Below are 17,773 nucleotides of genomic sequence, written 5' to 3' on the forward strand. Positions count from 1 at the left end.
TTCTCAAGACATAGAGCGGACACGATCTTTACCATAGGACATGGGGTTGTCAACTGAAACCAAAGTTTTTGACCTTGACCTTTGACCTAGGAAGTTGTACATAAATTATGACATACCCTCTGATATTGGTTTATATACATTTCAGGTATAAACTTCAAAATGATAATGGTTCTCAAGATATAGAGCGGACACAATCTTTACCATAGGACATGGGGTTGTCAACTGAAACCAAAGTTTTTGACCTTGAACTTTGCCCTAGGCAGTCGTTCATAAATTATGACACACCCTCTGGTGGTGGTTAATAAACATGTAAAGTATAAAGTATGAAATCATAATGGTTCTCTAGATATGGAGCGGACACACAAGTGTTACGGACGGACGGACGGACGGATAGACAGACTGATCACTATAGGGTACCCGCCTAAAGGCGGGGCCCTAATAATGCACCTCTACTACCGTAGTTGGGGCATAAAAACTGCAAAGATTTCCTTTGAATTACCAAATTAACCAAACAATGTCTTATTAGATTCATCTGAAAATTTCAGGGCTGCCACCACATGTGGAGTGAGATTTTCTCACTCTCATGAACACCTAAGATATTCCCAGGTTTTTGGTAGGGTTCATATTGCTCAGTATTAGTATTTTATGTTGTGTTTTGTATCTTTCTCCTTTAGTAAGTAAAAAAACTTGTACAAAAGCAAACTTATTAAAATATTGCAAAAATATGTTTTATTATAAAATTTTAATGACATTATATAAACAACTTTGGAACAGTATATTATGAATAACAAAAACATAAAGATTAACAGATCCTTTGTGTTGAGCAAATCTTGACATTTATATATTTTACCAACAACTTCTGTGTCTGACAAATACGGTTACTTTTCTAAAAAATGGTGTTGTGGAAAATTACATTATCAAATAACAGCAACGTCTTGAAATTTACAACTTCATTTGGCCAATACAGTATTACAAAAATAGGCATTGGAATGTAAAAAGAATTATGAAACATGTTTAATTTAGCACACCAACAATTAGTTTTTAATATCAAACACTATACGATTTGGTGATGTCATCGATTCTTATGTTTTACACAGTGGATCATGAACTCTTGGAATTTATATGCATTTTTGATTGTCAACTATTTTTTTTTATTTAATTTTATTATAATGGAATATTTGTAACTAAACTGAAATGGCATAAAATATACAATTATTTGTTGATGTAATTTCTAAATTTGAATGCTTTTACAATGTAAACCAACCAACTATGTTTTACTGATGTTTTTCTTCCTAAAAAGGTAACCATGTAATAGATGAAGATCAAGGATTGTGATTTTACAAATTCTAATGGATATACCATAAGATATAGAACTTGATAGTAGTTTAAACTGCCTAAGATACATTTCAATAGAAGTTTTTTTTCCTAATAGTAGAAACAGAAGTAAATATGGCATTAATACAGCACATAAGGTACTTAGTCGTACATTTAGAACATATCAAAATTTCTATGCTTTATATTCATATATATCTACATAATTACTGACCATTTAATCTGAAACATTTTAAAGGTATGTTTCCCTAAATTTATTTATTGTATCTACTTTAATTATTTTTTTTTGAAATTTAAGAGTAACTTTAAATTTTACACTTGAGTAGAAACTAGAAACAAGAAGACAATGTTAAGAATAATGTTAAACGTATATCAAAAAATTTATTTCAAAACAAGACCCACTTATGAATGAATTTTCAAACGATATCGTCATCTGATAAAATGTATATAAAATGCATCTTGTATAAACATATATTTCTAAAAAGAGTAAAAAAGAATAGAAAAAAATAATATTTCATAAATTCAAGCTATATTCATAATAATTTCACATACATTGCTAAAATATCTTCATTCAAAACAAATGCCCTAATATTCACCCAAATATATGAAACATTAGGATTGCACCAATTTATCTTATCAATAAAAAATAAGACTTCTATAAGCTTATTTAATGATTATTTCTATGATTGTATCATATTATTCTGAGCATTCAATAACATTTAAAATAACAAGTTTAGCAAATGTTGGTAGTCTTTGTAATATAAGGAAGACAATTAATAAATGATCACTGTTTAGTCTTCAAAATAATCATCTAATGCTGCTCTATTGTCATAGAACGCTATTCTTTGTGGTCGGTATACACTAGAGTTTGTAGGATGGTCGTAGGCATAATTCCATTCCTGACCGGGAGGGAAGTATGGCACCATAGCATTGGGATTCTTAGATCTGTATTCTATTTCTGAATTTCCAGCACTTTCAAGTTTTTCTTTTCTTAATCTGGTTCTGGAAAATAAAACACGAAATACTTTAAATCTAATTAATTATAAATTATTAGAATCTTAGTAAAATGTAATAACTAATTATAGTCTATTTCAATGTTAAATATATGATATGTGACCCTGAGCTTTTCAGCTGACCTAGCACAAATTAAAAATAATATTTCTATTTGCAAATTTTCATAGATTTTGTTGGCATTGGTCTAAAATAACAAAAAAACTTTCAAGGTGGTATTGAAATATAAATTAAACTAGAATTGCCATTGAAAGCAATAGTGGATGTCACCCTTCCCCCTATTGCCACTAAGCGGCAGCCATTTAAAAAAAATGTTTAACAGTGAAAGCACAAATATACATGACTTATACATCTTTCTGTAAATTTTTTAGTTCATTTAATTTTTTTTAGTGAATGCTTTGAAAATATCAAAAGAAAAGAGACAGTAACAATACTTTATTGCAGATAAAATCAAAATATAGCAAGATTCCTTTAGAATAAGCACAATTTCAGAGTTACTTCCATTTCAAATGCCAAATTAATCAAAGCCTTAAAGGCTGTAAAAGCAATTGCTGCCATGTTAATGTTTGGGGACTTTTATTTTTCATCCACATATATACAAGAATTAAACCTGACATGAGTGTTGTCTTGTTAAAAGTAAGAAGGTTTTAACTTTATATAAATAAAAGACTTTAGCAGAAAGTCATTTTTAATATGTTTTATATTTCACAAGGAGACAACACGTTTACCAGGCTAAAGTTGGGGTCAAATATACATGTGCTGAAACATATAACTCAAAAAGAAATCATCATGGATTATCCCCTGGTAGTGTTTGTAACTTCCTTGGCAGTAATTTCCTTTATTGATTTAATTTTAACAATTTTCTTTATTAATTTTAACCATTAACACAAATGATTAAGTTAAAACATTTCAACTTTCCAGACGCAAATGTTAAAAAACGGGAAAGAAATAAAATATCTTACAAGACATAAACATGTAAAGAATAAATGTATATTTCAGCTTAATAAAAATATTTTCATAATGTTACTTTGTCATCATTTTTAAAACTAAGTTCCAAACATTATTGCTCAGTTGATATGTGTCCTTCTGATGCGGTACGAGCACAGGCACTTGTTTCTATCCATAGGAAGGTCGATTATCCATATAAATAGTTTTATATGGATAGTCGACCTTCCTATGGATAGAAACAAGTGCATGTGGGTACGAGATAACTACAATTCTCATGCAATCCCAAAAAGGGGGGTCATCACAGACAAACATATGACATTAAATCGTTATCACTGAACTAGTATATATATTGTATAGGGGCCAGCTGAAGGACGCCTCCGGGTGCGGGAATTTTTCGCTGCATTGAAGACCTGTTGGTGACCTTAATTCTGCTGTTGTATGTTTTTCTATGGTCGGGTTGTTGTCTCTTTGACAAATTCCCCATTTCCATTCTCAATTTTATTATACGAACAAGAACAAACAGCTCTACGTTGCTTTGATATTTATCAAATTTTAGGAAACATTGCGAAAAATGATCTTCAATATTTCGAAAACATGTGAAATAAAATTGCTAACACGGTGGACCGTCGAGTGTCAACAAACGTAGAAGACTTGTTCACTGAAAAGACGAGGATAATGGTTTCATCTGACAAGTCACATTTGTTATGCAAACCCAGTTTTGATCATGATATTTAAAAAGACGTACTTTTTTTCAATCTATGTATTAATAAACTAGAAAATTCCAAATTGTAAATATCTCTTCATCTGGACCGACTTGGCATCTACTACGTTTGGACGGGTCCATTTCATTAGTAAGGTGATCGATAAATATTACGGAGTTTTGACAGAAAAGGAAAACGAACTTATTGTTATGTGTTTTCAACAAGGGTTTCGTTCCGCTAAATTATTTGCGCAAATAAAGTTTGTCTATTTTTAGATTACAGGTAATAATTTGACACTACGCATTAACCTGTGTAGTGATTTTGATTTTACGATAAATGTATGAATGAACGATAATTTTATGAATGAACAAGAGCACCTGACCTCTTAAAGAAACACAAATTAAACATAAAAAACCGTATTTATTAGGAGATAATTCAGTTAAATTTTCAATACTAAATCAACAACTGAAATGAATCCATATTTTGTTGAAACATCGTACGAACGGCGGAAAACGGAATCGCATTTATAAAAATGTACTTTTTTTCACTCGGACTTCTATGTTATTTGATAGTCAAACGGTTGACCCTTTAAATACAAAAATACATCTACAAGAACATATTCTGAAACTTCTTAAATCCACTAACGTTTTTTTAAAGTTTCAAGCTATGTATTGCATTAGAAAACATACATAGGTGTTAAAGAATGACTGACCAGGAGCCTGTTTAACAAAATACTATGGCTTGATCTGGGCGGAGTCTCTGATCTGGGTCACAAAGATGGCCATACGCGACGGCATAAAAGCAATTGCTTTAAAAAAACCATTTAAAGTCGAGCAAATATGATCCACGCTTGTAAAAATATCCATATATAAGTTCAAATCCTGTTAATTTGTTCTTTTCAATGTAAATTCACACAAGGTATCTGCCTTCTTCATCAAAATTTGTTAATTTTTTGAAAATCTGGACCTTAGAGTTCTCTTTATTTACAATCAAATGGAACCCATACTATCTTGCATGTTCAATGATGCACAATTTTCTAAAGGGCTTGTATGCAGTTGTTGGCAAATCCATGATTTCAAATAACCATAAAACAAGTTGTCCTCTAAACATGAAAATAAATAAATCAGATAAACACAGATTCCAGCCCTTAAAATTCTTATAAATGTGAGACCTGCTTTGGTGACTTACCTACGATATACACAGATACCCGCCACTATTATTCCTATAAGTATGAGACCAGCTTTGGTGACTTACCTACGATATACACAGATACCCGCCACTATTATTCCTATAAGTATGAGACCTGCTATGGTGACTTACCTACGATAAACACAGATACCAGCCACTATAATTCCTATAAGAATGAGACCTGCTATGGTAACAGATACTGCAATGATTGTAACAGCATTCATTTCTGAACCATCTTCATTTGGTGGTTTATCTTCACAGCCAGAACCTAGAAAACAATTGGCCAGTACGTAATGGTTTACTGTAGACAATTTTTTTATCTTTAGTTTGTAAAATTTTTCAATTTGAACAAGAAACATGTTTTGAGAAATTAAAATACTGTTACTGTGCTTATCCAGTGACCTTTGGGGTATCACAATAGCAATGGCTCAAACAGTTTACCAAATTGCAGTTAGATTTCTTCTCCAACTAACTGATCAACTGGTAAAATATTTTAGCAGATTGCTCAAGTGAAATGTTGTTAGTATGAAGTGAGTACTGTAAAATCAAAAGTAATACTTACCATCCAGATCCAGTTAGTTGTTATCTTTGTCATTTGTTTCAAACACAAAAATGACTTACTATAGTATGAGTCACTGAATAAGAAGGTCTAATTTTGACATGGAAACTTCTATCATAAATAGATTTTATAAATAAATAGTTCAAAACATTGTTTTGTAAGTCTATAATTTATAGCTTCGTTTTCCAACAACAAGTTAGTGCATAATTGTAATTTGAATTTTTTTTTCTAAAGCATTTACTTATCTGCTACCATTAAAGGGAAATAATTTACATTACTGAAAATCAGCAAAATTTTGTCACAATTTTTGTCTGACAAATATCAACTTTCCTCATTTAATTTGTTTGTAACATTACTTTTATGATTATTAAGCTTTTATTATCCTCTGTTTTGAAAAGAAACAATGAAATTTATTTTTAAGATGATTAAAATTTTGAAAAAAATTGTAGGCAAAATCAGAAGCCAGGTATCATTGATTAATTTTTAAGTGTACAATAACTCAATAAAAATTATTTCCCTTTAATGCCAGCAGATCAGTAATTTGTATAGAAAATATTATACGAATCATAATTACACAATAACTTTGTCTTAGAAGACAAAGCTATAAAATATACATCTACAAAACAATGGTTTGAACTATTTATTTATAAAATCTATTTATGATAGAAGTTTCCATGTCAAAATTAGACCTTCTTATTCAGTGACTCATACTATAGTAAGTCATTTTTGTGTTTGAAACAAATGACAAAGATATCAACTAACTGGATCTGGATGGTAAGTATTACTTTTGATTTCACAGCACTCACTTCATACTAACAACATTTCACTTGAGCAATCTGCTAAAACATTTTACCAGTTGATCAGTTAGTTGGAGAAGAAACCTTACTGCAATTTGGTAAACTGTTTGAGCCATTGCTATTGTGATACCCCAAAGGTCACTGGATAAGCACTGTAATTGTGAAATATTTAATGAAGACAGGATTGTTGAAATTAAATCCTTACAATTTGGCTTTGAAACTAAAACAAAAACAATCACATTATTGATGATGACAATTGAATTAAAGAGTGAATATAAGTGTATCACAATAGTACCTGTAACTTTGGACCAGCTATCTGTAGCTATACTGGGTCTGCAGGCCATGCATTGATCAGTAGGTGATTTGGTATCTTTTACGTAACATTCAGACCCAATCAAACAGGAACTAGCCAACTACAAATATAAATACATTCATATATAACAATGGTCATTTTATCAATTTATAGATATACTTTCATCAAAATAAAATGTGCCATAGAAAAGGATTTCAAATATTTCATTTGTCTGTACATATGAAATTTATATAAAATTCTCCTTCTATTTAAGTGAATTAGAAAGTTTCTCAAAACAAGAAAAAAAATTAATATGAACTTAATTATCAAAGGTGATAAAGGGTGGAGAAATATTTTAACCTATGAGAAGATAGGATGAATATTGTTTTTAATATTTTCTTTCTTTCTTGTGTATTACTAGCTTCCTCCATATTTACAAGGAAATCAAAGGAGTTGTTCCCACGGAATTAATCACTCAAATAATTTATTACATTTAATACTTGTTCACAATCAAATTATTCCGATTATTTCACTATTGTGAACAAGCTGACAATCACAACACTTCAATATACAGCTTTCTTTAGTAAGAGAATTTAACAAACCACCATTTAACTTATTTAAAACCAACCATCTGAAACATGTATAAAAACAATTATCACCTGTTGTTAAATAGTTCCAATATGTAAACTGTCCTTATATTGTATTGTACAGATAAAACTTTAAACATAAAAAAAGAGTGCTACAATCACTCCTTTATCAGTCATTGTTTATGTAATGGTTAAGCTTTTTTAAGTTGTACAGCACCTCAACACATGTGCTGCATTACTTACATTTGTACAGATATTACTTTTATCATGAAATAAAGTGCTACAACTAATTCTTCATTGATTCACTGACTATGTGATGAAATAACTTTAAATTGTAAAACACTTGTGCTGTATTACTCACATTGGTGGTACATGTGGCTGTAGCAGTGGCAGCATCCTCTGTACATGTGTAACAGTTTGATGTATAGGCCACATAAATGGACTGCTGGTCACTTGGGGTATTACCATCATTACTGAGAGCCACAGTCACAGTTTTCTTGTTGGGATTTGGACATACCACATGTGCTAAACTTTTGTATATGGCTTTCACTTTCTCTGTTGCTAATGTGTTGGTTATTCCATTAGTTCCAACCTAAAATAGTTTAAATATTTAGATCAATATTAAACCTTAAAACAAGCTCCTCCAATTTAAAAGGTGACCTACAAGAAAGGCCCATTACTTCTGATTGCATAGTTCATACTGCGCTTTGCAAATGAAGAAAAAATGTCAATTTTACTGGACTAAATACAGCTATAAAGAAGCCTCTTTATCAAATTCAAGAAGATTTTGTTAACTTTCACCAAATCTCTATTTTTGACCAATTTCGGTTGTGAATGTCATTGCTTATAATCAAAGAGCAGAATGCTCTGAGGGATACGATTGCCATAGTTTTCATTGACACATGTATAGCAGTTCTGCCAAATTTTCATCAAACAAATGCAGGAGATTTGGCCAAAATTAAAAAGATCAAAGAGGAAAAAAATAGATCCAAGAATACTGCCGCAAAAAAGCATGAACATGCGTGAGTCTCAAGCATTTTTGGCTGGTAACCCTGGTACAGCTGGATAGTATTATTCTCTAAACTAATTCAACTGCACATGCAAAATGTAACAATCTGAATAGTCACTCAACTTAAAGAATAGCCAATCCCCGTTACAAGTGTATGAGCCATGTACTTATTGTGTTTTATCAAATTATAGTCATCCTGTACCATTGTAAACTCGTACCACTAAAAAAAACTTGTACCAATGCAAACTCGTACCATTGCTCACTCGTATTTAAACTTAACTTATTTAAAAGCATTCAAATGATGTTAAATGATGAATATACATGATATACGTTACTTTCACCCAATACCTCTTAAGTCTGTAAAATGTATATAATTTGAAAGTACAATGACCAATTTGTAGCTAATGTTCCTTGTATATTGGATAGAAAATACTGTGGCAGATGTAGATAATTAAAGTATAAACAGTTTCACCCGAAGAAAATTTTTCATGAATGATTCAGTCTTAGCAGTTAGTCCAAATGATTGCCAAAATTATTTTTACTGTCTATAAATAAATGTAACAATGAAATGTAAGTGATTCCTGTTAAGGGGGTCCGCATTTTCCCCCGCAAAAAAAGCACATGGCTTTCAACAATTGTAAACATAGCATTCAATTTGTGATCATGGATTACAGCTTTAATTAACTTAAATTGGATATATATATATTCAACATGTTCAATTTTAATAAGGTACAGTTAAAGCAATGTTTTAACTTTCCTCTGGATTAAGTTCTACAGTGGCGGATCTAGAACTTTTCCTAAGGGGGAGCCTGCTGACTAACCTAAGAGGGGGCCCGCTCCAGTCATGCTTCAATGATTCTCTTTATAATCAACCAAATTTTTTCCACGAAAAAGGGGGGGGCCCTGGATCCGCCTATGTTCTTGTTTGAAAGATCAGTTAAAACATTAATGCTTTAAAACATTCTTTATTTTTGTCTAAGTTTTCATTTAACTCCTGTGTAAAATTCAAGTAATACAACTTTATTTCTATTAAGTTTACAAACAGAAACCCATAAAACATCATATTTTTTAATATATTTTTCTGAATGGTACGACTTCCCAGTAGTACAAGTTAACTTTTTTGGTTCCAATGCCGTGGTACGAGTTAACTTGCTTCCATATCTTATCACCGTAATTCTAGGAGGAACCCTAAACTGGACCCCTGTTGTGTTCACTTATCGCTACACTGACCTTCGGTGCGAAGCTATATATAGAACGGCGGACCAGTTTAGGAGGAACCCCATTTCTTACTCTTTAATTATTGAAGTTCCTTTGGGTCAGAGGGCATGACTCCTTTCCGTACACACTCCTCTGTTTACATTGAGATCTTTCTTAATATAATACGACGTTTATCGGCATTTACGAGTTAATTCTTCTTGACAAATACTTCGAAAAGGGAGACAACTCCAAACGATAATATGGAAGATTCCATTTCTGCTGAAGGGGTGTTATAGGTTATTTTTACGATGAAACATTTATTTTAATTTAAATTATGCATATGATTTAAAATTATGCAACAACAATAGCCCTCCATACGCAGACAGACATAGAAAGAATCTCATGAGTTTCAAATTAATCAATGAAGCGGGGAAACACTCAATCTGATACCCCTTGAAATCAGGAAAACTACACGCATGTGGGGTCTCACTAATTAGCGACAAAAAGCGTCAAGAAGCGACAAGAAGAAAAATAATATAAGTGACAAAAAGTAACAAGAAGCTATTTAGCGACAAGAATACATTTTGTCATCACATACATCAAAATATTTTTTTAGGATTACATTGAAAGATGAAGAAATAAAAAAAATTTCGAGGAAGAGATTGTGTACTTTTTATTATCATATTGATAGATGAAGAAATTAAACATGTGTAAGAGCAAAGGAAATGTAAACGCTATAAAATGAAAATAAAAACAAAGATTTGTCACCTTCCTTTTGAAGGATTTAATAAAACAAAATATGACATATTATTTCCTTCCTAACTGTACAATTATTTTTTCCTGATAGGACCAACATTAGCTGTGGCTTCACTCTAAGGTAATACACAATTAAGAGCAACAAATGAGATTAACTAGGTGCGTGTCCTTTGTTTTATTGCTACAATAACATCCATTAACACCTTCATCAATTACCAGAATATACAATTATTGTACCGAATAGTGCACACCTGTTGAAAACTCAAGATTGTCATCAGTTTCCTTTAATCTTCAATCTATATGCATAAACATGTTAAATGAGACAATACACTATAAAAATGATGAAAAATATTCACATTTTAATTATGTTTTCCTCTTGTTTGATTTCAGTTCTTAATTTGTATTTCACAATTTGTGTATGTATTTTCTGGACAATTATGCACGAATAATGCATTTTGCAAGTTAAGTATATATTGTACAAAAATACTTTTAAAAACAAATAAAAAGACAAAATATATTATTGTTCTAAAACACAAGTAAAAGTAATACCATAAAACGACAGGGTAAAGGTAATACTTCCTGTGATACCTTATAAAATATCATGTAAATAAATGTAGCAACTGAATTTCATTTTTTCCCCTATCAAAATTAACTTTCCTGTCGTTGAAATTGTTTTCTTTTGCATATTTTTTTAATATTTATTTCGAATAAGTAATATAAATAAAAAAATGTTTTCTTGTTGCTAATATTATTCTTCTTGTCGCTTCTTGACGCTTTTTGTCTCTACAATTCTTTTTGTCTCTAATTAGTGAGACCACGCATGGGCATTAATACATAAACAATCCGCGACTTGCGATTTGGAACAAGAATGTTTTTTAAATGATATGATGAATGGTTCTGCATTTCTTTATGAGAGTACAGTATCAAATTTCAGTTTCATAACGGTAAAATATAGAAATACTCCTCTTCAGTTCTTGTGACAGAAATAGAATTATCGATCGGCTTTCAGAGAACTCTCGCAAGTTATCAAAATTTGGGAATTCCCTCTGACGTGTTTCTTAATTTATAAAAACACTAAATATAAATACTGTTTAATTCTGATTTTCCGTATTGTTACAAACACGCATATAAGTCAAGGAAAATATCACACATGAAGATTATGAGTAAAACATTACAGGAAAGTTGTTTATGTTCAATTGTTTTGCTTGTTTTTACCTTTTAAAGCAAGACAATCATAAGAATCTGAGATGTTGCTGAATGTTTATAATAAAACGAATGACGTGAGGGAGTGTATCATAGGGTCAACGGTAAAAGTCTACAGATTGCTTGACAGCAATCGTATCCCAAAAAGTGTCTTTTGAGGGGTCAGTAGGTAGCCTGTTGTAAGGCAAAATTTCTGTCCCTATCCAAGATATCCTCATTTTCCAGTGGCAGTCCAAATTTGCCCAACCATCATCCCAGATGGCCTCTATCATATCAACCTACCTATTGTATTTATTGTGAACTTGTTCTCATTTTGAATATGCATAAAATATTTGCCACTGAACGTTAAGCAACCAACAATCAATCAATCTATGCTTATAAAAATGTGAAAAGATTTGGGTATAGGTCAACAAAAAAGAAACCAAAGAACCACAAAACTCCACCAAGTGGTAACTGTAACATGTCTTTTAGCTTACCGTAACTTCTGTGAGGTGGCATGTTAAGTCTGTACTATTGATAAATTTGGCCCCATAGACTTGTATCAGTGTACAGTTGAGTTTAGACAGATCACACACATTATTACTATAAGATGCTAGGACTATTGGTTTGTCTGTACTTTTCACACTGCAGTCTGGTCCAAATCTGTTAGCATTACAATTACATTCACCTGAAATAAATCAATAATTCATGCAAATCAACCAAACAACTAAAGTTATTCAGTAAAATCTGATACTTGAAAAATAGACAGAAATAACATTATAACATTGTTTACCTTCAGAATATGATAGGTAGCAGACCCTTGTCATACCTAAGTAGCACCCAGTAACTCTCCCACATGGAAACTATTGTACCCCAATAGCACCTGGGCACTCTCTCACCTGGGTACACATGATAACACTTACTGCAGGGTAGAATTGTTAATACTTCATAATAGTATCTGACAACACTTGCACCTGTGTAACACCTTGTTTCACTTACCCTGAAGGCATGTTCCTGCACTACTACAGTCATTCAGACAGATATTATCATCAATGGTTGAATTAATAGATGGTATTCCTGAGCTGTTATCCACCCATTGGTTCTCATCAGTTGTCACTGTTGTATAACACTGCTCCTGTATACTTTGGATAACAGCATCAACCCAAATCTTACTATCTGTTAACTAAAATCACCAAAAAAAACATATATAAAATAATATAAAAAAATATTTCTTTTGTAAGGAATTAAGATTTGGAATAACAGTACTGTAGTTGAAGAGTTGCCACCGTCAATTTTGATTTGACGGTCGCAAATATCCGTTTAACTGTCTCCGCTACGCGTCGCCAGTAAAACTGCATTTGCGACCTTCAAATCTACAATTGACGGTGGCAACTCTTCAACTACAGTACTGTTATTCCTTAAATCTGAACATCCAACACAAATTCAAAACCTCATCTAAGTGCATCCTTAAGCGAAAGTGAACAATTTTGCTAACCTTATTATATTCTAATACACTTTTATCTGCCTATCAAAGGTCACTTTGACAACAACAAAATATATTTTGATAGAACGAAATACTTATTTTTCTGAATAACACTAACCCCAACATCGTTAATACATGACTGCACATCTGGGGCAGTATTTCCAACAATAGCAACACAGGCAGCTCTCTCTGTAGGCTTAACAGCTTCCTCACAGTGTTCTTTTGCTTGCTGGAGTGTAATACCAGAATTTGTAGGCCAAGTAACAACAGTCTGTTGAAATGAAAAAAGTAAATACATTTTAAAAAACAATGCAGATATATATACCGGGTACATGTATAACATGTATATATATATATGTTAGACTCAGATTGAGGTCACACTGTAATTGATGTCTGTTCCTCAAATCAACATCCAACGTACATTTTAAAATCTGTATCCATTATTTCTACTCCCTAATTAGCGTCCAATGTGACACCATGGATTACCAAAACAACCTCCTATCAATTGGAGTCTCCTCTCATTAATCAACAAAGTAGACCACATCATGTCCAAAATAATCAATTTAAATTTTAAAACAAATAGTGTCAATATACAGTCTCAAACAATAGACAAAATAAAGTGAAACAGGTATAATAGTTGAAAAGTGTTACCAGTTGTCTTTGCAAAATTTATAATCTTATATTTTTAACAACTGTTTTAGTTTAGATTCAAACAAACAAAAGCAGGATTTTCTTGCTGTATTGAAGACCCATTTGGTATCTCTGACTGTTTTTCACTCTGTGGTCGGTTTGTTGTCTTGTTAACACATTCCCCATTTCTATTCTCAATTTTATTTTATTTACAGAAAATGTCTGTTTCAAATAAAAAATAAACATTAGTTTTTATCAAAACTGTGACAATTCTGGAAAAAGCCAAGTATTGGATGTCCATTTGACAACAATAAAGGACTTTGATTAGTGAGGGATAGAATCAGCCAACCATTTAGAACCTTATTTTATTATGACAACAGATTTGGATGTCAATTTGAGGGACACACGTCGACAATCTGAGTCTTACATTTATATACAGATATGTATCTATATGAAGGAATTTTTACTTTTTTGTGCTGATTTGAGGAAAATCAGAGAAAAATTTACATTTCTACATGAGATATACATCAAATTGAAGTCAATAACAAGAACCATTGATGGTAGAAAATGTAGAAAGATTATTTGAAAGCCACAAACTATACATGGAATGTTAAATTCAGATCTATTGAAAATTGATGGAACAGTAAGTTTTAAAGATTTGTTTATTACCCAATCCTTCCACCATTTATACCAGAAAATAAGTGTTTTCAACTTAAAATACATACATACTGAAAAATATCTTGCTTTTTTTTTTTGCCCTTGAATGCAAGCTACATTTGATTTGGAAAAGTGTGATAATGAAATTGTAAGTTTTAACCAAATCATTGAAACGGCTAAATTGATTATTTTTTTAAAATACAATTAACAGCAACAAAACATATAATGATCATGAAATCTCAGAATAGCCATTTCAGTAAAAACACTTACTGGAGCATTAAAAGTAGAATCATAAGTAAATGCATTTGGAGTTGTCGTATCTCTTTTCCTCCTCCTTACTGTTTGCTGCTCTGCTTGCTGCTCTGCATTTCTATCTTGTTCTTCTGTTAGTAGGTCCTGGGTTTTATCAACACCTTGATTAATAATGAAATACATCAATTAACCATATATATATATTCTTTTTGTCATATTCTTTTCTTTAAAGTCTAATTAGATAAAGGAAGATGTGGTGTGAGTGCCAATGAGACAACTCTCAATCCAAATAACAATTATAAAAAAAGTAAACCATTATAGGCTAATGTACGGCCTTCAACACGGAGCCTTGGCTCACTCTGAACAACAAGCTATAAATAGCCCCAAAACTACTTGTTCAAACGAGTTGTCTCATTGGCACTCATACCACATCTTCATATATCTATATAATATTGGTGTAAGGATACCTTGAGAACAGCATGAAAAAGATGGTCACTCTGAAAACATAATAATATACTTTAAAAATTTCACTTCACTGATTTATTTTCAATTTTCAGTTCTAATATATACACTATAACTGATTTAACTATCAGTGTTATATAAGAATTAATAAGTCATTTTTTCAAATTGGTATGAGGAGAATAGTGATTTTACCGATGAAGATAAATAACACTTACCATTCTTATGTACTGTACAGAGGTCAATATCTTTGAAGTAATCACAGCTCTGGGGGCTCCCATCATCAAAACTTACACAATAAATAGGTGTTGGCATGCTTACTGTTCCTGTGTATCCATTATATATAGAGTCAGGACTTCCCTCAGCAATTCTGCAAAAGAAATATATTATCATCAGGGATGTTCATATCATATTTACATAAAAAAAAATAAGTCCTGAATATGATTTAAGACTTTAAAAAAGAACTCTGATAGAAAATAAAATTTGAGCTCTATAGAAGACTTTCTGATTCATTCCCTTTTCTCTATATTTCCTATGTAACAATGCTTATGTTATTACGTCACAGTAAGAACCAATTGTTCAATGATGCTGATTGACCTTTGATCAACCAGAGTAATTCATTCATAAAAAACAACTCAACATTTGTCTATTGGCTGCAAGTATGTAAAGTCATTTCATATTTCAAGTCACAAGAATGATCTAGATTCTGAAGGCACAAGTGTGTGAAATCATGGATTTCAATCTTCAATTTGCCAAAAAAAAACCTCTTTAGAATAGAATCACATATGGCATGAATATTTGAGTTGAAAGGCCAGTTAGAGTCAGAATTATTAAGAGTATATACTACAGTGTATCCAAATTCCATTTATTTTTGTGACATTGCTAATAACCATAAAAAATAATATAAATATAATTGATTTCAGTTCTAAGGAATAATCTTTACCATCGGAAGGAAAACTTGCAATCATTGTCAATTAAACTATCAGTCTCAGGTATGAATTTATGTAAGGTTCCAAGAAATAACTGTGTTAGATCTTACTGTTGTGATGTACGATAGGAAAGCATAAATTAAGTTTACTATGTTTGCATACAAAGCATGAATCTATGGCAGTTTTTTAATTTTCTCAAAATCAATGGCAGATTTTGAAATTGTGTAATTTTCTAGAGAAAAGAGTAAACTGCAGTGTCACAATTAAATAACATCATATTACCCAGGACTCACATAGTTCTACAAACTAATAATTCTTATATGATTTGCATGTCTATAAATACTTGAAAAGGATTGGTTAGCATGGTTAGTTTGAATTTTCCCCTGGGTTTTCACTTCAATAAACCATGATTACGAAACTACTTTTATAACCTTGACAGTAATCTATTGATCATGGATGATGCACAAAAAAAAAAAATGTTGTTTATATGCTTATGCAGTCAAAGCTGCTTAAGGAAACCATCGGAATTAGGCAAAAACCTGTGTTATCAGACCATTAATTGGATAGCTAGATCGCTCTGTAGTACATTTGATATAAACTGAACCTGTATGAAAAGACCACCTCATCTGTCTTAAGAGATCACTTTTTTGCTGTCCCTTTAAGTGATCTCTTAAAACTGGTTTGACTGTATTACAAGAATAAATAATATACTAAAGCTTTGGAAATGTGTAAATTTGAAATAAATAAAATTCAACGAAATTTCATGAATGATTTTAGCGAATTAACATCACGTCAGTAAGATCAAAGGAAAATTATGTAAAATAGCGATAAATGTATATATCCTTTTAGTCATACCTCCAGCTCTTGCTGAAATCATCAGGGCGTTTATCATCAGGTAAAGTATGAGTAACACCATTAATATCTACTAGATCTTCCTCTTTGATACCACTATAGGAGCCACACATTCCTGCAAAAATAAAATTAAGTCAGGCTAGGCAGGGTAATGACTGATAAAATATTTTAACAATTGCATCAAGGTCAACTCACTTTTATTTGGTTAGTATACTTCATCATACCTGACCTAGCTTTGAGTTTTCAGATTACCTTCTAAAAATGCTACTAGATTTGTCCACTTATCATATCATATGTAATCTGTTTATGTCAAGAGATGACTGGTGTAGGTCAATTACCTTCTTTTATGTTATGATCAATAATACTTGCATTACAATAATGCTTCCTGTTTTATAACAAGTGAAACTGCGAGCTACTGCTCACTGATGATACCCCCGCCGCAAGTGGATAATATTAATTGTGTAAAAATATGCAAGTGTTCGGTAAACAGGAAGTTGTCGAGTGATGAATCTGAAAACGCATCACACGGTATAGCTGACTTATATTAACCCTTAAACCAAATTTCAGAAATCCTTGTATTGTAGTTTATGAGAAAAATGTGACGAAAAATATTCATGGGACGGATGGACTGACTGACAGACTGACAGACTGATGGACTGATGGACTGATGGACTGACGGAAGGACAGACAGAGGTAAAACAGTATACCCCCCTTTTTTTCAAAGGGGGGGTATAAAAATATACAATAATGACATTTTAATTTCATACTGACTAAATCAGCAAGACTATCGCCAGGGCAAGCTGACATTTCAGCTGACAAAGCCATCATTCTTTTATGGCAATTTGTGTATGATTTTTGGTTGAGATTTTGATAGTTAGTACAACTATTTTTACATTGTGATAGTTGTTAGGTTGTATGAATGAAGTCCCAAGCATTTCATACATAAATTGGC

The 17,773-nt window shown here is 31.6% G+C and overlaps 1 protein-coding gene across 1 annotated transcript in view; it reads right to left on the reverse strand.

Annotated features, from left to right (window-relative positions):
* Positions 1-712: 712 nt before the first annotated feature.
* Positions 713-17,773, reverse strand: part of LOC143073574 (uncharacterized) — a 114,860-nt gene continuing 97,799 nt past the window's right edge. The window contains exons 118-127 of the mRNA XM_076249212.1: positions 16,825-16,936; positions 15,259-15,410; positions 14,600-14,742; positions 13,161-13,313; positions 12,559-12,742; positions 12,057-12,247; positions 7,777-8,007; positions 6,832-6,949; positions 5,313-5,448; positions 713-2,334 (exon numbers count right to left, since the gene is read on the reverse strand). Coding sequence (XP_076105327.1) covers positions 2,124-2,334; positions 5,313-5,448; positions 6,832-6,949; positions 7,777-8,007; positions 12,057-12,247; positions 12,559-12,742; positions 13,161-13,313; positions 14,600-14,742; positions 15,259-15,410; positions 16,825-16,936 — 1,631 coding nt within the window. The 3' untranslated portion in view covers positions 713-2,123. The remainder of the gene's footprint in view (positions 2,335-5,312; positions 5,449-6,831; positions 6,950-7,776; positions 8,008-12,056; positions 12,248-12,558; positions 12,743-13,160; positions 13,314-14,599; positions 14,743-15,258; positions 15,411-16,824; positions 16,937-17,773) is intronic.

The sequence above is a fragment of the Mytilus galloprovincialis genome, chromosome 4 (genome assembly GCF_965363235.1).
Source record: "Mytilus galloprovincialis chromosome 4, xbMytGall1.hap1.1, whole genome shotgun sequence".
Classification (NCBI taxonomy): Eukaryota; Metazoa; Mollusca; class Bivalvia; order Mytilida; family Mytilidae; genus Mytilus; species Mytilus galloprovincialis.